The sequence below is a fragment of the Brachyhypopomus gauderio genome, chromosome 8, assembly GCF_052324685.1.
Source record: "Brachyhypopomus gauderio isolate BG-103 chromosome 8, BGAUD_0.2, whole genome shotgun sequence".
Lineage (NCBI taxonomy): Eukaryota > Metazoa > Chordata > Actinopteri > Gymnotiformes > Hypopomidae > Brachyhypopomus > Brachyhypopomus gauderio.
The window spans coordinates 15636431-15658494 of record NC_135218.1 but is presented as its reverse complement, the minus strand read 5'-3'; the positions used below and the strand labels follow the sequence as shown (position 1 = coordinate 15658494).

The following is a 22064-nucleotide window of genomic DNA, read 5'->3' as shown; positions in this document are numbered from 1 at the left end:
TGGTGAAGCCATGAAACACTGAAAAAGCCAACATTTCCTTAATGTAGAGTATCTCTCTAAAAGCACTGGAGCGCTCAGTAATCACAGAAGGCGTAAATTCAAAAGTTTCCCAACACGATCCTCACAGAAATGTCCTGCTGGGGCAATGTGGTGTCTCGGTGGTCACCGTCTGATGAAGGCGCCCTTGTGCCCGCGTGCTCACAGGTGCGCTGAACTGTGCCGCTTCGTGCTTTTCTTGCAGCGACAGCAGGTCGGGGACCTCCCGTTAGGTTGGGTTTCTTACACCTCCCCGTGTCATGCACAGTTTAGGGAACGGATATCTTAAACACAATTTGCATTTTCTTAAAATGACAATAGACGTTATTAAACGCATAGATAAAAACGAGTTAGGCTGACGGTCATTACAACAATTTGATCATTGCAACGTTATTATTTGGAATGGTTATATGCGTGGCATCTTTTCTCAAAGCATCCCAGTGTTTAGATTGTCTTAAATGAGAGACAGTGTGTTGTGTAGTACCTTATTTGCTACATCTTTTTATTGGTATACTTTAAGGAAAGCCAGCTAGCCCAGAACAGAAAATCCTGCATTGCTTCTGCTAAGATGACCTTAGGTGTTACAATACACGACAGCATGTAGGACAGGTTCTTATTATGGGGCTAGCAGCAAACGCAGACATCTCCCGGAGCTGATCATCAACAGTAAATGTGGATACAGCTGTTACTGAATATTTAAAAGGCACAGAGATGAAGCAATAAATGGCAAAGTAAAGCAGGCACACAGGAGCATTAATAACTAATGGAGACGACGGTGACTAATAGGCTGCTCATTGTAATGAAAGTGTCATTGCAAATCAGCAGTTGTCCAAGGTTATCATTTATAAATGTTTGATGTGCTCACCACAAAGGAGCACATCTTGCACAACTTCCACACGATCGAGAGGAAACAAGGCACTGCCGTTAACACACCATCCAGAGACCAACAGAAGAGACATTTGAAGAAAGAATGGGACATTAAAAACACAAATAACTTCATCAAAATAAAGCAAATTCAACAAATGAAGCACTGCATAATGTATACAGGCTTTATTTTGGTTTATTCTGCATATGAATGCCTTGAATGCTTCAAGTGCCCTATACCAATGAATGTTTCAAGTTCTCTTTTTATGTGATTTTATTTAATTATCCAAAACTGTGTTACCTGCTTCATATTTCTCTGTTGGCCACTGTTACATTCATTGCAAATACTAGCTAGCAGCAATAGAGATTGGACAATAGAAAGAGAGCACCTATATTTAGATGATGTAGGCTATGGTTAATTGCCACCTGCAGCAAAACTGCAGTTTCTTACTATTGTAATATTACACTTACATATGTTGAATTATATTACAATAGAAAGCCGCCAACCCCCCCCCCCCCCCCCCCCCCCCCCCCCCCCATTCAGGGTACTGAATTCATTTACTTATCTGTGTATTTGTATTTATTTATCTTCCTCTACTTGGGTGTCTTTTTCTCTACCCTGGTTTGTTTTGCCAGACATAAGGCAGTAAATGTATCCCTGTACGTTTGTGTGACTAAATATGTTTTAGCATAATTAACGTTCCCTTTGAGCCATTGATGCCATCTCAACCTGCTGCTAAAATCTGCTATAGTGTAGAATCAACTGTGCGCTAAATCTGCGTGATATGTTTCTCGGTTAAGCAACACACGGGAAAGTTAAGCTCCTTAACAAATCACTATCTATGATGGGGATCCTAATAAAGAATAAAGAATAAAGAAATTAAGAAAAAAAAAAAAAAAAGAATAAAGAATATCTAAAAAAAATAATTATATCCACAGGCGACAAGCGTCCCGCGCGTCATCAGTAATGGCCGGACGAGTAACAGCGTGCACGGCTTTGCCGAGACTAGTAGATCTTCAAACCATCCGCTTACACAAATCGTGTAGGAGTATGATATATAGATCACAACCACGCATGCGCGGGCTGTGCTGACGTCAGCCTCCAGGAAGCTGTAGTCCCTACCGTGTTGAACTTCAAGACTTTTAGATGATAGCGATTCATGTTTTTGTAATTCTTACATTTATGTTGGCTGCCAGACATGGAGAACTGGAGCCTTATTTCTATATGCGTTCTGCTTGCCCTAACGACGAGATGGGCTGTCTCTTTTAACTCCTACTCAGGTTATTGTCCACACAAATGGTTTAAGCTAGCTAGCTAGACGTCAGTCCATTCACAGTGCTATTGCTTTGTACAAAAAGAAAAACCAAAACACATTTTTTAACGCTAATGCTTATTTTTGTTTTAGCGTAACAAAAAATAATTGCATTATATTTAATGCGAAACATAAACATAAAGTGACCTGAATGTGCACGTCCACTCCTGGTTTTGTACTGGTGTCTAGGCGCTGGCAAACCACCGATGTTTGGAGACTACGAGGCGCAACGACACTGGCAAGAAGTGACGTACAATCTTCCCGTTCATGAATGGTGTGCCATTCATTTTTTTATTACTACTGTGTAGATATTAGAATAAGCCTACTTTCGTTGTTATATAATGACAGCTCGATCACAAAGTGTGACATGATTCCGTGATTTTTTTCCCCCTACATTCATCAAGGTACTTAAACACCACAGACAATGATTTGAGCTACTGGGGTCTGGACTACCCACCTCTCACAGCCTACCACAGTCTTTTATGTGCTTATGTGTAAGTATTGTATGAGCCTTTACATGTGTATAACCACTAGCTGTACGTTTATTTCAACACTGAATAGTTTTTGACTCGTGTGTGTGTGTGTGTGTGTGTGTAGTGCAAACCTCATTAATCCAGCATGGGTGGAGCTGCATTCATCTAGAGGTCATGAAAGTGCCTCTCATAAGTTGTTCATGAGGACAACAGGTAAGTGTGTGACGGCATCACTGAGAAGTCTACAGGTTCTCTGCCTTATGTTTATGGAAAGGTGAGCTAACTAACCTTGAAGATTAAATATATGTAGCCGTATGGTTTTTGCATATTACACAGCTATGAAAAGAAAAAATATACTAAACTATAACTATGCTAAACTACTATACTAAATAATAATGTGGATAGTATTTAAAAATGTGGTTTTATTAATGCTGTCTGTGATGTCCCCCCCACCCCTACCCTACCCCACCCCCAGTTCTCATTGCAGATGTATTGTTCTATATTCCAGCAGTCATTCTTTACTGTTTTTACCTCAGTAATGGGTCCTCCAAAAGGAAGGTAAATGGCAAGATTCTTTGTTTGCTGTAATCATTGCAGTGCAGTTAACCTTTTCATGTCCTAATGGCTTTTCTGTCTTTGCATCCAAAGGTTGCTACAGCCCTGTGTATCCTGCTTTATCCAGGACTCATTCTCATTGACTATGGTCATTTCCAGTATCCTTCTGGGCACTCAGGAGCACATTGTAAATAGATAATCTCTTTGCACAAAGCCTTAACTGGGTGTCAGATACAACAGCGTCAGTCTGGGTTTGGCGTTGTGGGGTGTTGTGGGGCTTGGTTTAGGGTGGGACCTGCTCGCATCCCTGGCCTTCACCTTCGCTCTTAATTACAAGCAGATGGAGCTTTACCACTCGCTGCCTTTCTTCTGCTTCCTCCTGGGCAAGTGCATCAAACAGGGCATTGTGGGTAGAGGGTAAGTCTTACCAGGCCAAGAAAGACGAACTGTGGCCTTTTGCCATTGCTGTTGTATTCTGTGCCGTGATGTCATATATTAGGTTCTATTTCATTGCATAATAAAAGGGTGACTGGGATGAGAGCTAGAAATTAAACATGTGTTGTTCTATATTAGTTGTACATTAGTCTTATATACACAAGTCTTATGCAGTATTGTCTGTGCTGCTGAGTCTTTTCCATTGGCAAGTGTAGTCATAGCTAATAATCTGCTAACACACCATATGCCTTAATCATATTCTTTGCATATAAGTATTATATAAGTATATATGTGTTATCTTTTAAAAATGGGTAATTCATTAAAGAGACTAGTGGAGACTATGATGACTTACAGCTGAACATATAAAATGTGCCGACACATTAAGCTGTAAGTTTGCTGTAATGCAGATGTGCCTCATGCAATGTGCCCACCGAGTGTAACAACTTGCTGGAATGACATATGACATAAAAGGTCTTTTGATGTAAGTTATGGTTTGTTTTAGCTATGTTTCCTTTTCCCTATGAATATAATTACAGTACTATCGTGCAGAATATACTTGTGCTTTTAATATACCATCACACAGGTCCCGTCCCTTAGTTTTCAATGGTTTTATTACACGTCTAATTCAAAATCTTTTAGGTTTTGTGACATAATTAGAAATCTTAGTCTCATCTTTGGCTAGTATCTGACATTCGGACCGTGTGCTTTGCGTTGCTAAATTAGAAATAATTGTGTTTCAGTTTCTGATATCACTACATAGCATCCATCTCCATAGTGGGTATTTTATACTTGTAAGTGCCCATTGCTTAAAATTACAATGTCCAGCTGTTAGCTTTGATTGATTTTTATTTTAAAGCCTGATCCCACATTTTCCATTACCACATTTTATTACTTAAGAATCTTTGATTTTTTTTTCTAGAATAATTTCTGTAATTGATTGTTGTTGTTTAAATGCATTGTGTTTTCCAGTGTATGAAAATAAATTAAATTTCCCTAATTTCAGTTGCACAGGTTAAGTTTAGATCAAATAAAAGAACAGATAATCCTGGTTCAAAAATAGTCTAATACTAAGACTAATAAGACTAAATACAAGTTTAGTTTTAAACTAGTGCTATGTTAAAATTATCTCAGAATTATCTGCATAACAACTGCTTGGACATCTTTCCTTGTTGCAAGGTTTTCACTGAAACAATTCTGAGATGGCTTGCATGCAATACAAGTTTACCATTTGTTTAGCTTGAAATGTAACACCCAGAACCACACAGGACTCTGTTACTACTACACTGAAACTTGGTCTTGCCACCGTGCATCTGTTGGTGTAGTAACAGTAAGCCAAGGGCGTTTGGTAGCAATTGCATTGTTGGATTAGATTGCCTGCAAAAATATGTCCAGATGACTCCCACCATGTCTCTCCTTCCCTGTCATGTCTGTGTTTTGCAGCCTTGCCACTACAGCTGAGCAGCGTACACAGAATCACTCATACAGCACGCAGCAGCATTTTAAAGATATAAAACATCGCTGACATTGTCAAAGGACATTTGTTAAAGAAGTGCTGGAAACAACTAGATTCCTTTTTTATGAATCACATCTATTACAGCATTTTCCATTGCTAATGTATTATTCACACACACACTGTGTAAATGTGCGCTGTGGTTAATTATTGAATTAATGTGATTATGAGACCAGCAGGCATGTGCCTTGTTATTCCACAAGAGTCTTGAGTACTTCCACAAGCCGACTTGTTTGTGTCCTCAGCTTGATCTTAAATAAGAATCGGTTCAGTGTGTTCAAAAGGAAATCCCAGTCCTAAACCATTTCTTTTACTGTACCAGATCCTTGTTCAGAGATGGAGTTGTAAAAGGGGGTATTTGGATGAGAAACCACCACACATTTTAAAACACGTCAGCTACCACGAGGCTTGTGTGAGATGTTCCTCCTCTGGTTCTCCTCTGTGCAGGCTGTTTCTGCTGCTGAAGATCTCCTCCACTGTGCTGGCCTCCTTTGCCCTCTGCTGGCTGCCCTTCCTGTCGGAGCCGCAGCAGGTCCTCCAGGTTCTGCACCGGTTGTTCCCCGTGGCCCGTGGCTTGTTCGAGGTATTGCCCCACACTGGGTTCACACTGGTCTGGGCTTGGACAGGTTTAACCAGATAAAATCATTTCCTGGTTTTCAGTACATAAGCCGTCTATGGTGGTTCACTGAAGGGTTGCTGTGCCCACTGTTTCTGGCACTGCATGCTGGGTAACTTACAAATACTGGGTTAGCAAGGAAGTCCCCATGAGGTCATAATCCAAATGCATTATATGTCTATGAATCTGTGTGTATGTTTGTGTATATATACACGTAACCTAGCTGTAAAGTAATTTTTTTTGTGAACATGAACCCACATTTCAGTGCCACAAGTATTCTCTGTTTAAATTGGTTAAATCTGGTATTCTCTGCTTAAATTGGAGTCTGATGCAGGAGACATTGGTGGTCACGTGCTGTATTCCTTTTTCAAATATGATCACAAAAAAAAAATCTGAAGTGTTTGACTGGAAAACTAGAGCCCAATTCTTTGTGTTGTCCAAAGCCACTTTAACGTGTACAGACATCCAGTGCTTGTGAAACACACGTTCAGCCTTTTGTGGAGGTGCCACGAGAGTCATGTGATGTAAGACGTAACATCAAATTCTGAAGAGAACTCAGACATTTCAATATCAAACATTTGCTTGTTATGGTATGCTAACATAAATACACATGGTGTGAGCAACCCTAACCTGGAGACTCGGTCATCTGTGAAAGGGAGAAGGGCCATACCTCATGAACTGAATTGAGAGTGTTTGTGATTCAGTGCTCATATGCATGTGTGTATCGCTGTCTCTTGGCTGGGGGGGCTTGTCTGCGTGCGTACGTGTGTATAAGGGCGTCAGTGGTGGCACCTGCTTTATACTAATTGTGGAAAACGTAGTTGAAAGCAAGGCAGTCAGAACAAACCGTGGGCATTAGTCCTCACTCCAGTTCTGCACTGCACCAGCTCAAGCTGCTCTCACTGGCAACAAATGCCGCAGTCAGTAAAAGGCTGCCTGCGTATGCGCACACATTCGCCGAGGTGACACCTCCGCTTTGAGCAGGGAACCAAACCCAGAGGCCACGACACCCCAGCATCAGACTAGAGAGAGCACATTTCTGGAAGCTATTCCAGACATGTTGAATTAAGTGAAACTCATTTGTAGTGAGAAGAGTGTTAAGGAGTCCTCTGACAGTACTTCAGCTGCGGCGTACACACACACACACACACACACACACACACAGCTGTGAGCTGCGACAGCTGTGTTTGTAAAAAGTGTGAGTGGCGTAGCCTAGAAGCAGATCAGCAGCATTTGTGTGCTTTACTAAGCACATTGTTGTGCAACTGCTAAAGTTTATGAGGAAGCTCAGGGGACATTCAACATAAATGCATAAACAGACACCATTAGAGGTCAGCGGGCATGTTTCCTTAAGCCTGTGGCTCAGGCCACCCTAGAGTGGCAGGACTACAGGCCTTGCTAGGTGCAGATAGGAAAGAATGTGCTTGATATGCAGAAAATGGAGTCCTGAGCTGACTGGTACACATTCGACCCCAGGTCCCTGATTTACAAATGAGCACATCGCTTTTTTTGACATCTCAGATCATCCCAAGGAACTTCATGTCAGGAGGAGCTCTTCACCTTTTGCCCTATGTGGAAATGCTATAGAAAGCCCCCAGGAATTTTTATTACACTCTCAGTTGGGAATTGATTACTTAGAGTAATGCCACTTATTTGCTTTCCGTTCAAAAGCGAAAAGGTATTTAAGGAAGCTCACCATATTTGTGAAGTCTAATTTTGTAAACTAGTAGTCTTGGTTTCAACTATCAGGAGTTCAGCAGTAGTATCTAGGATTAGAATGGAATCAAGTAGAGTATAACGAAAATAAATTGCATAACGAAACAAACACATAGAAGATATCTGACATATGGAATAGACTTTTACTTCATGGGACAGACATTCATATCTTTCAGTGTGAAAGGTTACTGTGGTCACCAGTGCTATTTTCTGCCACAAAATGTTGTATAGAATGTATGACTTAAGTAATATATATTTGCAGTTCTGATTGTAATTAATTAATTAATTTATTTTTTAAACAAACCTTAAATCAGATCCTCACTGGGGAACAGTACTTACCCAGCATGTAGACAGTTCTTTTGTGCGCGCGTGTGTGTTGACAGGATAAAGTGGCTAACACATGGTGTAGCTTGAACGTGCTGATAAAGATCAAGACCCTGCTGCCCAGGGAAGCTCAACTGGTGCTCAGGTAATCCCGCCACCACCCGCTCACCATGGCGCACCCTGCTTTCAGAACACCTTCTGGAGTCCTCATTATGATTGAGTGCCCTGAAGATTACACAACCTTAATGATATCTGTGGGCTTTTGTAAACAGCGATATCTGGTCAGTAATCTGCAACTGGGCTTAGTTGAGTCATCCAACTAAACAATAGGCTGTTTTCATCTCTGTCTTATAGCCCCTGTTAGGGATTTTTATATTTAGCCGTGCTGTTTGTACAAGGAGAGCATACAGTGGATATCCTGAGGCTTTGCCATGCCTAAGGCTGTACATTTATTCTGGCGACAATGACAACGTTTCTTAAAACCCATAATCTCTTGGACTGCCTGGTCTCAGATTATTATTTTCTTGTTTTACTTTGTGACATGGACCTAAGATGTAGGAGGGGAAACGGTCAGATTTGGATAAGTGTGCATGTTTGGTATTGAGTCAGGAAGTATGTCCACAAGCTCCTTTCAGACATTCTAATGTACTGTGATCATTTAACTACCATCTGTGGGGCTTTGGGTTTCTCCCATCAGGTCCCTGAGGTCTGACAGGGAGGGTGGTCTTCAAATTCCACCCCTTTTAAGCTGCTGTCTCAGTGGCAACAGTTCAAGGGTTAAACAATTTTAAATTCTTCTCCAGGTTATGGCAGTGTTTTTATTTACATATGTGAGATATTATTTGTTGACCCTAAACATTTTATTAAAAACACAAAAACAACTGTACACTTCCTTTTCTTTCATAGAGGGATTAGCACTTAAGGCAGAGGCAACTGACTAGATTTTTCTAATTAGATTTATTCGTTCAAAGCCAGCAGGAATGTTGAAAGGACACTGACACGTTTTTCCACCATTTTCAGTTTTGCTCTCACTCTCCTGCTTGTCTTGCCTTCGTCACTTAAACTGCTGACCAAACCGTCCGTGTGGCAGTTCAAGCTCGCCTTGGTACGTGGTGTCTTTAGACTTCCAGCTTTTAAACCTATTTTTGATTGGTTTTGATTGCAGCTTCATGGTCCGCTTTTATGTCGCAGGTGAACTCCTCATTGGCTTTCTTCCTGTTCTCATTTCAAGTTCATGAGAAGTCCATCCTGCTCCCAGCCTTGTAAGTCTGGACATTGTGCTAATTTTATTTTACTGCAGTGTTGCATATAGTGCTCATAACGTGTCACCTTTTAACGTGTGACATTGTGTCACAGAGCGTTTTATAGTCTCGTGTATCCTATGAAGTGTCTCCCGAGCGTTTATTGTTGGTTTCTCCATTAAATATGCATTCATATGTTTACCTCCTGTTGAAGTGGAAAAATATAATTCTCTCAAATTAAACCTACGAGCTGGAGATGTCATCAGTTTTTTTTCTGCTTTCTGTTTGCCAGTACCAATAAGCATATTTAAAATCCAATATACATAATTATATTTACGTGGTTGTTAACATTTAATCAAACAAATTTGGATTTCCTTTGACAGTAAATGTCTTCTAAAGTTTCACTGGTGATACTATGTGTTCCCAGTCACTCACAGCACCGGCTAATGAACAAGTTCATTTGCATTCATTTATCTGCCTAGTCAGACCAAGTCTGGTGTTTTTTGTTTTAGAAAATCCATTTGTAGGTGCTTCATTGTTTTCGTTCACTGCAAACCATTTTTGTTCATTGCAGTATTCAGACAACAAATAAGAAAAAAAGTTCATTTGAATTGGGAAACAGTTGACGGTCTCCTGTTATAAGAATTCATTCTACATCACTATGTTTACATATGTGTGCGTGTGTGTGAGTGAATATGTATGGATGTATGTACAATATAAGTACAGCAGACAAGCTGAGTGGATTGGTTACAGATTTCCCTGATCTATTAAGCTAGATTATCCAGATTGTTGCTTTATTAACTGTTGAGTTATATCTTGCACCTGTTGTTCAAATCAATCAGTAATGCATGTCACTGGATTAGGACAGCATTCTGGGCCACAGTGTGTGTGTGTGTGTGTGTGTGTGTGTGTGTGTGTGTGTGTGTGTGTGTGTGTGTGTGTGTGTGTGTGTGTGTGTGTGTGTGTGTGTGTGTGTGTGTGTGTGTGTGTGTGTGTGTGTGTGTGTGAAGGATCAGTGGTATGGGTGTAACAGGGTCGCGAAAGGCAAGTCCTGTAATTACTGGCTGAATGAGGACAGCTCGTGGAGGTCATACCTACATGCCTTCCTCTAGATGATAAGAATAGCTTTGACGTCAGATAAATGTGTATCTCTGGATGAGGGTTCAGCGTATGCGTTTAACCGTTTGTGTATGGTGAGTGATCACCTGACAAGACTCATCACAGGCTATATCTGAAGGATCCTTTGGAAAACTGATGTCCACAGTACACACAGCTTAGTGAACTGGTGGGTTTTCCAACGGTGAGGACTGTGCGATCATGGATCAACCCATGAGGTCACTAATCAGCTCATAGGAAGGTGCATTTTAGGGGCCTACACTCTCCTCTAAAGGAACAGATGAATGAACAGCACACCGGGGGCCTAGGCCTGCTGTTTTGTGTGATGCACCTAATTACCTAAATGTGTATGTTTGTTTACAGGCCAGTGTGTCTTCTGATAAATGAACTTCCACTGATGGCCACTTGGTTCCTGTCTGTCTCCACTTTCAGGTACGTAGCTGGGGACTGGTATGCTATAGCAGACAGCCTGACACCAGTAGGCCATGGTTGGATCTGTTGGTCTATTGTGATAAAAAATCATACCCCAATATATGTAGCGGTTACATGGTACATTTTTGCAGACCTTTTTTCCCTCTGTTCTTCTTTCACTGCCCCGTAGTTTGTTCTGACTCATTCATTTAATTCAGTGTTGAGGACATTGTGTTTTTGTGAACTCAAATAATGGAAATAATTTCAACACTTAAGGAACAAAGTGTACCGACAAACACGTATCGGATACACGTAATGGTGGTCTATTAAAATGTGGTCCTATTCCGAGAGAAACACGGTCCATTTGAAACTACAGACTAAATGTAAGTAGCACTGTTATCAGCTACTGCGTGTCCTGCACAGCCTGCTAACTGCTCAGGACACAGATATTCTGACATTGTCCACATGCCGTTTGACTATCACTGCTCAACATACGGTGGATTCATGCTGACAGCTTCCTCAATGCAGCTTCATTAGCACTAGTGGCTTCTTTGTCTTTTGTTGAATACATGCTTTCTTTACTTACAGAATCCAGTATTCCTCCATGAAGGAGTTTTTGTCAGACTAGTGGAGAAAACCGTTGCAAAGAGACAAATCACTGCTACAAATAATAATGTCCCAAGCATACACACATTACACTGAGTCATTATTTTCAAATGACTACCGATTTAACTATGTTGTGCAGTTAAAATATTTTTTGTAAAATTTGTAAAATTCACCAAATAGCAGTATTGGTCAGTTTGTAGAGTCAGTCAGTCATTGTTTAGCTCTCAGAAAAGTGGAAGGTCTCTAATGCTACGATTAAACTTCACCATTTATCCTGGCACGAAAGACACCAAAGGACGTGTCCATGGAGTCCCTGGCTAGTGAGGTACTGGACAGAGAGAGAGCAGGGCTTTCTGGTGCTGTGTGTGTGTATGTGTGAAGCAGGCTGGATCTCAGGGCTGTCTTCCCTCTGTCCTATAGCATGCTCCCCCTGCTCCTGAAGGACGGCCTGCTCCTGCCGTACGCCGTCACCAGCCTGGCCTTCCTCTTCCTCAGCTTGTACCTTCTCTCGGCGCTCCACAGAAGCTCTGAGGAGGAGCTCAGACTCGGCGTGCTTCACAAACTCACCCAGCGCTGCCTGTCTGCGCACAACTGCAGTCTGCTGCTCAAGTCTGCGGTGAGGACCGTCACTCTTGACTAGGCGGTGTTGGAGAAAACCCAGCACTGCCACTAGGGAAAGGGCTCCTGTTCCACCACAGCAGTTCACATCAAACCACAAACATCAACAGCTAATGATGCTGCGTTTATTATCACACTATTATCTTTAAGCATAACTTATGTTCATATATATTCACATCTGAGCCTGGATCCAATCTCGTGCTCTTCAGTGTGTGAATGTCCAAGATGCTTTATACTATTCCGATAACTCAGTCACAGATATTTATTTACACACGCAGTGGGCCTTTGGTAGAGTGATGAAGAGCTGTGGTTCGTCTTCCTCACCAGAAACGTATCAAATCTGACTATGTGGTGTCTTCCGGTGCAGTTCCAGAAACAGCACTCTGTCTTGTGTTTTGTGCAGTTTGCCGTCTCTCTGGTTACCATGACTGTCCTGAGCACAGCGAGTGCGGTGCTGGAGCCCCCGGCGGCGCTGCCCGACCTGTTTCCTGTGCTCGTCTCCGTTTTCTCTTATCTGCATTTCCTGGCCTCGCTACTGTATTTCAACCTGGTCCAGCTGACGGAGCCGCCCAGCCGAAGGGGCCACAAGAAAGTCGACTAAGGCTCTTCGGCGCTGTACCAAGAATTCAGTGAGGACTCTACAAACAGGGAACTAGTGATGGAGGAAGATGACAGAGGAAGCTCTTTTAATTAATAACAAATGGGCCTAATCTGGGAAATTAAATTTCCTCTTAATGGATGGTTTGGGGATGTCCCACACACTCAGTCTAAGAACAGATAAAGTTTTGCCAGAAGTCACAAGGATGCTTAAGGAGAAAACAAAGACCTTCGGTGTCAACTGTGAATATAAGAATGCATTGTGAAATTGTCTGTCACAAGGACCAATTGTTGACATATCATTTATTAACACTTGTTTTCTACATGCCAATAAATGCTTTGTACAAAATGAAGTATTTTTTTTCTGAATGAACCTTATTCTAACTCAGAAACCGAAATATACCTAGAAATGTCATCCACATTCGATAAAACAGAAATATTTCAGTATTTCTTGGTGTAATAGAACCAAACATGAATCCAAATCCTGGAACACTAATTGAACATGAAAAAAATTATCCCCGCAATAACTAAATACTGTGGAGGTACCCACACAAAGGACAGACATTAAAATAAAATGCATTGACTTCATGAGCCATAAAACAAAATTGATGGGAAGGGACATATCAGAACACAATGCCATAAAGCTGAAATACCAGAGGAACAAAGGTGCACGCAATCTTTCTGCACCTCCTCCTTTCACAGGACTTAATGACTGGCATTAAAAGAAAAATCCATTACAACTGTAAATGTTATCAGGTCACAAAAGGGCTACAGTGTTCCAGCCTGCACAAGGCCTGCAGCTACATGTACACCTGCAGCACGAGAAAGGACCCTGTGATCCCCATCGATGGAATAAATACGTGAAGGACCGAGAAACACCTGTGCAAAAGAACAACAGGTACCAGACACCCGTGCTCTCGAGCCTACGCAAATGCTCTCAGCCTCGCAGTCCGTGCTTTTGTGGGTCAGGGCGTAGGTTTGAATTGCATGATGGTCAGTGTGAACGGAAGCTGGAGAAGCCCGATGAAGTGAGAGCAGGAGGGGCAATTGTGAGGAGACGGGCGAAGATGGGCCGTCGTTAGTGCGGCGCAAGAACCTTCTCCAGTGAAGCTGTCGAGGTCATGAAGCACAGATGTGGGATATGGTCCAGGACGGACTTCTTCTAACCACTTCCCAAGTCTCTTCTTTGAAAAGGGGAGGTTCAGGAGTACGGGGAAAACACTCCTGGTGTTGATGGGCACCTCACACTCCTGTCCTTCAGGCCTCCTCGGGGGTGATAAAGTGAGAGTCATATGATCCACCACGAGCAGAAACAGGAACCAGTTTGGGCGACACCAGCTGTTCCTCGGGTTGGCCCGCTCAGTCACTGCCAAACACAGCAACGACAGACAAGCATGAGCACTCTACCACTCCACACACAGACGAGCATGAGCACTCCGCCACTCCACACACAGGAGTGCACGTGTGCAAACGTCACTAAACACACAGGTGTACACGTGTGCAGACGTCACTAAACACACAGGTGTACACGTGTGCAGACGTCACGGCCAGTCAGGCCTTCACTTCTCACAGCGTTACCCGCCGCATATGTGCGTCTCTTTGTAATTTTAGCTTTTCATATGTGTGTGTGTGTGTGTGTGCGCATCTTTTTCAACCTTGGTTTGTGGATGTGTGTGTGTGTGTGTTTAAATCTCAGTCTGCCATCAGCCCTGCGGGAGAAAAGCAACGTCAGAGCTGCAAACACACTCTTGCAGAGGCGTGGGTCAGCGTACATGGTAGAATCAACAATCTGTCAGTTTGTGGATGAAAACAAAGAAGGGGGATCTCGCAGAGAGCAGGAAAACGTCTCAGACTTGACGGAGGTTGTCTGTGTCTCCACCTGCTTTTGACACACACGGAGTTGACTGGCAGGAGCCCAGACGTCTAGCCGCCTCCAGCCTGACAGCGCGCTCCGTGTGTGTCTTCCACACTGACAAGGAGACGCAGCATCTCCAGGGATGAGGAGGGCTATTCCATTTTTGCGGGCATTAATAAGACTTACCTAAAGATTTTCTTCAGGAACTCATAGGAGCTGCCAATCTGTGTTGCACCTGTGAGATCACCACACATGAAGAATACATTTCACATTATCATCTAACCAAATATGTATAATCATGTTTTTGAAACCCCTAGTGTTTAAAGAAAAAAATTTATTGCAAAGATCTCACAACACTGACATTAGCTCTAAAAAAAATTCAGGATATGTTCATAGTCAGTATTAAAAAAATGCTTAATTAAATGCTCTTCAAATGATACTTAAAAGTATTACATTCCACTGTAGATGTATATGGTCATAAATGCAGATGATGGGGTTTGAAGCCGTGAATACTGGCAAAACGGCTAATCAGCTGTCCACCCAAACGCCTCCTAATATACAGCACAGCTTTAATTGTTTCTGTGTTTTCCAAAGAAGCAGCATGAAAAAGCATCAAATTCACCCCGAACACTCCCCATTTATCCATCAACGGCACACGATTGATGTAGTGAGAGCAGGGTCTGTGACCCTTCTCCAGAGAACTGCTGAAAGCCTATTTGTTTTATTACATTTTTAAGGAATCTTTCTTTAATACAGTCTATTAAGGCTGTCTTACAAATCTCCCTCGACCCGACCCCATCTACGGCCTGATCAATTTTTATACTGCTGATCCGTTCCCTTCCTTCTCATTTTTTCATCGCAAAATTCACGTTATATAGGATTTTCTTATGGAACATTCGCCATAAAAATCTGTTACTACCTCTCAGAGGTGCGCGGGTATGCTGCACAGTGACAGAAGGCTTTGGTGAAGATAAAACTTGCTTCGGCGGTAAGCAGAACTGTTTAAATGTTATTTATTTTCATGCTCCAAGGAAAATATATTGTGAAGTGCAACATTGATTTAGAACATAACAATGTCTGTGCAGGGGCGCGCGCTGAGCAGAGGCCGGCCCCGATTTATGAATCCTTTGCGCAACTCCTTTAATTAAATTTTCCAAATCTCTCGCAACACACAAATAATCAATAGCACCCTCCCTCAAAGCCCAGCCGGAGCAGAAAACGCACCTCACAATTACCGAGCTCGCTCTTCCCATTTTGGGCCGATCAGCACATGTGTGGGCCTGGGTCACTTTGTAATGCCTGACCAAGTTGGGAAATTTACAACTAGTCCAACTGTTTGGGAGAGACGAGTCCTGGAGAATGCTTACTAAAAACTTTGGCTGGTCTTGAAAAGCTTAGCTTAGCGTTTCTGATCCTCCTCGTTACTCTTCCCCAGCTAGACTCGGGTTAACATTCCTCCCTCCACCCTGCCTACCCGTTTCTGCTCAGCGTAGGAAACTGGCCGTACAGCTACCCTGGATGCTTGCAGAAGGCCCAGAGTGCAGGCAGGGGGAGAAGCAGTCTCGCAGTAGGGACATGGATATGGAGGCTTATCCATTAAGGTTAAACTATCCCAGTGGATTTTCTCAGCTGTCTTGGCGGTAGCACAAGGCCTGGTCCTTGTTTTAGCTGTTACACATGCTAGTGTAATATACCATCATGTCAGCTCCAGTGACTGTGTGTGTGTGTGTGTGTGTGTGTGTGTGTGTGTGTGTGTGTGTGTAAAACAATCTAACAGTCATTAGCATTAAAGATGTTCACGTCACAGGCACGTGAGCATCTTTAAAGCCAAGAACATAACCGTTAAAACCACAGCTCTCCCCAAAGTGACATCAAACAGTTTAAGACAGCACACAGTAATGTCAACTGTCATCATGCTCAGTTCACCTTTAAATAATGAGTAAACAGATAGATACATATTATTGTCTGACATGTAACAAAGTCAGATAAAACACCTGATGGCAAATATAATGTAATCAGGACAATGAAAATGACATTTACAAGTTCTCCAAGCGATCCAAGCTATAACCCTTTTACCACAGTACTCTGTCTAACCACATTTCCAAGAACATTTTCAGTATACTGACAATTTGAAGCAATCTGATCGTATCACAACCATCCGATAAACCTACTTTACATGCTTGAATAGGTTCTTTCATTACAGAAATATAAATTAAAACTAATGGTCATAAACTTCATTAAAAGTTTTACTGGTCATTTGCATCCTTCTTTCATCTTAGCAATTCCACCACTCTGTCTTGTCCTTTTAAATCCACATGACATTTTGACAGTAAGAGAGAATAAATATCATGCGTTAGATATTAAGAGTTACCCAAACTGACATTCCTGATTCAATTTCCTGGGGGTCTGGATACAGTTCATTTATGAACAGTACTGACATGCTACATGACTGGAAACAAAGTAGCACTTTCTTTTCAGAAAACGCTTCAGGAATGAAAAATAAAATAGCTTTCCACTATATTGGAATAATGATCTTTTAGGTACAAATGGTGTGGTTATTATTTTCAAGCTATAAGATCCAAGATAAAAATGAAATAATGAAAATGTAAAACATGGTGTCAATAGTGGGACTCTGATGGCCGTAAAACAGAGGCCAGTCTAGACCAGAGGCCAGTCTAGACCAGAGTCCTCTCTCTCTCATACACCCATCACAGAGTGGCTAACCCCACTTGTTCTCCAAGCTAAAGCACCTCAGTGTCTGCCTGGAGTTCCCGCGCTGACATATCCATAGCTGAGCCCCCACGCCTATGCAGCCTTGAATAACAAATTGCTTTACTGGATGTACAGCTCATAGCCACTAAGGCTCAATTCTCCATCCAAAGCAAAGAATGGGAAACCATCCTATACATTGTAACAAGATAGACTCTGCACACCATTACATGTCACGCTTCACCATGTGATGGCAAAAGAAATGTGACATTCCTGCTGTATTGAGCAAGACATGAGTGTGACTAATTAAAACAATTTCAAACGACCTTATCTTAAAAAACATGCTCAAGTCCTGCACAAGTGTCTCATTCATTTGGCACAAATCACCATTATGTGACAATCACAAGGGCAGCTTTGCTGAAGGCGGAATATGTGCTTGAAATAATCAAATTAATTCAGTCCCATGAAGTGAAGTGCATCGTTGTTTGTTACGAAAACTAAATGTTGTTTCTATCTGGAAAAACAAGAGAACCTTTTATTCTGGCAGTGTTTGGAGAGAGCATATGGTTATTCAGCACTGATGAAATCAAGTCCACTAAATGGCAAACCCTTCTCACATCACATGATGCCAAATCTTTAGAGCTTGAAATTAATCATAGGCCATAAATAAGTGGAACTCTAAATGTTTTCTTTTTCTGTCAGTATAAAGCAAAACAAAAAAGGTCACAATCATAATACTGTACATTCAATCAGTTCTGTACACAACTCTACTTATTCCCCAGATGAGAATCAAGCAGTGATTAGTCTGTGTTCATTTGAACTGTACTTACACTCTTAGTAAACACGTCTTAGTCTGGTCTTCAACTTTAAGAGCAATCTAAAGATCCTTTAATGATATCTAGAAAAATTATATATTACTGTTTGTTGTAATAGGTTACATGAATTATACTTTAACTCACCTTCAAGGTAAGACGTGGGATTTGGCACTGCATGTACACAACGGTCAAGCTTAGCAACTGGAAAAAAAAGTACTTGTTATTTTAATACATCATTTCTTTTACCCAAATACATGCTAAAGTGAACTGTCACTACCACTCTAAACACGTGCAGGACAGCGATTCACCAAACTATGAACACTCAGGATGGAAGAGCATAGAAGTGTGGGAGTAACTAAGTAGATAGTAATTCAGGTAAGTAAATGGTGGAATCACGTGGTGTGATGAGTACTCACTCAGCTCTTTGTGCCGCTTGAGTTCAGCTAGCAAGTCAGCAGGACCCATCAACAAGAAACTCCTCAGCTCACTGTTGCCCTCTATTGGCTACAGACAGACATTCCACAAAAGAGAATGACACGTATAACTCCGTGCATTAAATACAAGCATTTAGTACAGTTCAAGATGCTTACACATTCATAAATATCCAAATTCAAACTATGTCTTCTAAGTGCTGTAAATGTAAAATCTTATCCAGAGAACTTTGCAAAAGTGCTTTAGTTGTCTACTCAAAAAATGTATTCCTGGCTAGCCAGAACAGTTTACTCTTCAGACTCTGCCTCAATCATAGCTTTGTAAGCACCACATTGGTCCTCTACACAACTACTATCTCATAGATATTATTACTGTGGTCAAAAAAATATAAAATACTATGATAAAGGGGCAGGGTATCTAAACACACATACCAGAAGTGTCTCCAGCTGTTGTCTTGTTTTCATTAGGGTTTCTACATATTCCTCCATTTTGGTTCTGAAAAAAACCAACCTGGAAAAAATGATTGCATTTAGTTTACCAGCTCTGAATTAGAACAAATATATTGCTGCACCCCTATTCTGGAAAATGACAGAATAAAACAACAAAATGTGTTATACATGCTGACGATGCCACAAAATACATCTCAGAGTATAGTGACATGTTAAAAGTTTACTTTGTTATAATATTATGATTCTCTCACACAATCAATTCCAGTTAGGATCCCCACGCTGTTACATTCGCTATTTGGCACAGGAACAGCTCCAGTACGACTTTCCAAATGAATCCTTTCTTAAATGAATCATAAGCTCATTCTCTTTATTGATGTTTTTATATATATTTAACTAGCTTCCTCTTAAATGACTTCACTATAAAATTCAAAACTAATGCTTGTCGTGATGGATCGAGAGGGGCCCTGTGTTAGTATGCTTTGAGAGGAAATAGGTCTTTTCTTAAACACTCCTTATCTAACTATTTTTAGTGGTGTGTAAATCACAAAGGCTTTTGGCTAGTGATGAAATTGCTTCCATGTCCTGTCATTAAATTCTGATCACTCATAATGACCATCAGCCAAAGAGGACAATGGAGATACCCCCTAATGATGAGGGATATCTTTTTGGCAGTGGTCTGAATGTTATAACGCATAAAAATCACATGTACATGCAACTGAAAATAGAAAAAAAAATCAAAAGAAAGCAACAATTAATTTGAGGGTTTTCTGTTGCACATATAACAAGATGGCACCATACAAAAGCAGTGGTTCTGTATTTCCTATTGTGCAACATCAGCTGGTAAAGGCTTAGGATTAATTGTAAGAATGTGTACAAAAGAAAGTTTATTTAGATCATATTGAGTTAGTTCGTTCTTCTAAACACATTATCTGCCTGTATCAGTTCTAATTTTTCTTAGGTTTTATATTGGATCGTCATAATTTCAATTTAGACAACCTATACACTTCACATGGACACTTCCAAATATATAATGAACATGAAACAAATATTTAATAAGATATAATACTTTACACAACAATCAACACTAGTACCACAGTGACTGACTACAACACTTGTGAATGAGTAACACAATGAGGAAAGATGGGGCTTGAAGTAAAACCTCAATAACTGAATGGGGTGAGCATTATGGAGGATCTGGAAGAGAGAATTCTGCAGCTTGGGGGCAGTGCTACTCAAGGATGTAGCAGCCACAGAGGCCAGTCTAAATGTGGGAGATTCCCAGTGGACCTGGGGGCAATAGTACGGATGTATGGGTGGAGGGTCTCTGTCAGGCATAAGAAGCAAGGCCATTGTGAACTTTAAAAGTGATTAGATAAATCTTACATTGTACATTCAAATTCAAACCATACAAGGTAATAGAGCCAAATATGCTATGGCCAGCCTGGTCTCACATAGATACACTCACCTCTCTGTTTCTGAGAGTGGCTCTTCTGTTTCTAGGGAATTAACAGTCCTTCCACGGGTTACACAATTACCTGTTACTGAAGAATATCACCAAATTGTATATATTAAATCAGTTTAAACAAAGACATGCATAACGGTTAGGATAAGAACGCTGTAATATAAGCTAATAGGAGAATTCCAGGCCACACCCAGTGCTAAAACTACCATCAATAAAGTAAAGAAAAATGTCTTCAGAACAGTCTCCCAAAAGCTTTAAATCAACCAGTCACTTCATTTATATCTTCTGTGGTAATATAGATTTACATTTGCAACCGTGGGTTTTGAACAGATTGCAGATTATTCCAGAACTGTTAAGCATATACTTTTCCACCTCCTGAAAATGTCTATGGGCAAAATGTTACCTTAACCTAGTTTATGCAGTATTCTTCAACATGCTTCAAGATACTGGATAACCATCATTATGATCCATGCAGATTGTAGCTTTCAGTACCTTGAGTTTTGGCCATGGAACTCATGGGCATAGTACCAGTCACAGGTGAATAGTTCCTGGCTGGAGCATGCCTCTTGAATGGAGTCTGAATCAAACATTGATGAAATGACTCAGGCTATTTGTAAATAAGTAATTAATCCAAAACAAGACTTCACTGGACATCCAACAGCCATACCAGTTATTGTACACTCCCGGGGAACTTTGCTATGTATTCAGTTACAAATGTTATATGTAGGTTCACTAGTTAACTACATAGTCTATTCGTCCAGTTACTGATGGCAGTTTGTTGATATGGCCAGTTCATGAATCGTTTAAGGATATACAGCGAAAAAAATAGAAGAAATGAGAAAAAAAATAAATGTTGCCTTACATTTTCCTTGTCTTCCAACTGCAGTGCTCGTTTGACACTGCCAAAAAATAAACGTTAGCGATTTGTTTATTTTATAGCTATCAAGCCAAGTAGGTCTGGAATACAGCAACTCCAACGTTAATCTGCACAGAAACGTTAGTTAACTAGTTATTTACAACTAATCTCATCTTAAACTAGCCAGCAATCACTTAATGCAAACACAGTGAGTTCAGCTACAGTGACAGCCCAGATAACTGAATAAAAGAAAGAAAACAACCATGCAGTATCTAGGTCAGCAAACACTCACGGCATTGTAATGCAGTTTACGTCTTTGCTATAGAAGAAGCAACAGAAACGGGTAAACTAATTATCCCAGATTAATTATGTATAACTAGTTTGACAACTAGTTACTCCTAAACATTGACATTTGAAATCAGCTAGCTGGCTAATCTTTATATTTTGGCGCCGTGCGCCGGACATTTACCTCCTACGGAAACACAAAAAATATATAAACTGTTAGACGTTGCTGGCGTCCTGATCCTGAACTTGTTGTTTTTCTACAATATACGTGATTTAATTTCAATTTGATTTAATTTCATTTTAATTGACATATTTTACGTGAGCATAAAATATACAAATAAACAAATAACCGTTTGGGGAACGATTTAATGTCATTGTTTCCCCCGACTTGATTTTAACCGGACACCAGCCTGGTTATTGGGAGAATGGCTGAGGTTGCTTGTGGTTTTATGATTTTGAGTAACGTTACATGTTTATGTGGACGTGTTGATTACATACAACATACGCTAACGTTACGAAATGTTTTAGCTACAGAAGATTTCAAGATATGGCAAGGGTAGCCGGTACAATACAGTCTAACACAGTCGAAGACACACTAGAAACACATTTCTTCTAAATGTTTCTGGAGTTTTTTTTTTCTTTCAACTGTATTTGTGCTGTCATATTATACGTAATATAGCTGATTAAGGTCATCTCTGTTATAGTTACTGTGTTTGTAATGTCAGCTCTCTTATCTTTGATTGTCCGTTATCAAGCAAACCAATACAAAT

General features: G+C 40.9%; 2 protein-coding genes across 3 annotated transcripts; one reads left to right on the top strand and one right to left on the bottom strand.

The window, feature by feature from the left end:
- Window positions 1-1980: 1980 nt before the first annotated feature.
- On the top strand, window positions 1981-12566 carry alg6 (ALG6 alpha-1,3-glucosyltransferase). Its single transcript, XM_077014851.1, has 14 exons — window positions 1981-2181; window positions 2403-2487; window positions 2618-2707; window positions 2811-2899; window positions 3162-3244; window positions 3335-3399; window positions 3473-3658; window positions 5634-5769; window positions 7902-7987; window positions 8863-8947; window positions 9034-9104; window positions 10563-10631; window positions 11637-11832; window positions 12238-12566. Exons 1-14 carry the CDS (start codon window positions 2100-2102, stop codon window positions 12433-12435), a joined length of 1521 nt encoding a protein of 506 aa, XP_076870966.1. The 5' UTR covers window positions 1981-2099; the 3' UTR covers window positions 12436-12566.
- Window positions 12567-12709: 143 nt separating this feature from the next.
- Window positions 12710-21652, bottom strand: itgb3bp (integrin subunit beta 3 binding protein). 2 transcript variants are annotated; one of them, XM_077014854.1, is made up of 9 exons: window positions 21302-21652; window positions 21016-21137; window positions 20646-20730; window positions 20157-20232; window positions 18674-18752; window positions 18227-18314; window positions 17955-18011; window positions 14473-14521; window positions 12710-13797 (listed from the first exon to the last, which is right to left on the bottom strand). In XM_077014854.1, exons 3-9 carry the CDS (start codon window positions 20674-20676, stop codon window positions 13791-13793), a joined length of 387 nt encoding a protein of 128 aa, XP_076870969.1. In that variant the 5' UTR covers window positions 20677-20730; window positions 21016-21137; window positions 21302-21652; the 3' UTR covers window positions 12710-13790. The 2 variants fall into 2 exon arrangements, with proteins under 2 accessions (XP_076870969.1, XP_076870967.1); XM_077014852.1 differs by having other exon boundaries at window positions 21016-21052; window positions 21302-21651.
- Window positions 21653-22064: the final 412 nt, after the last annotated feature.

What these genes read in the sequence shown, in the direction of transcription:
- alg6 (XM_077014851.1), top strand. Translation starts at nt 2,100, where the DNA reads ATGGAGAACTGGAGCCTTATTTCTATATGCGTTCTGCTTGCCCTAACG. An exon ending in AATCTTCCCGTTCATGAATG is followed by an intron (nt 2,488 to 2,617) that starts GTGTGCCATTCA and finishes ACATTCATCAAG; the next exon opens with GTACTTAAACACCACAGACA. An exon ending in GGCAGTTCAAGCTCGCCTTG is followed by an intron (nt 8,948 to 9,033) that starts GTACGTGGTGTC and finishes TTTATGTCGCAG; the next exon opens with GTGAACTCCTCATTGGCTTT.
- itgb3bp (XM_077014852.1), bottom strand. An exon ending in AGTTGGAAGACAAGGAAAAT is followed by an intron (nt 20,731 to 21,015) that starts GTAAGGCAACAT and finishes TGTTTGATTCAG; the next exon opens with ACTCCATTCAAGAGGCATGC. An exon ending in CAAGCGGCACAAAGAGCTGA is followed by an intron (nt 18,012 to 18,226) that starts GTGAGTACTCAT and finishes TTTTTTTTCCAG; the next exon opens with TTGCTAAGCTTGACCGTTGT.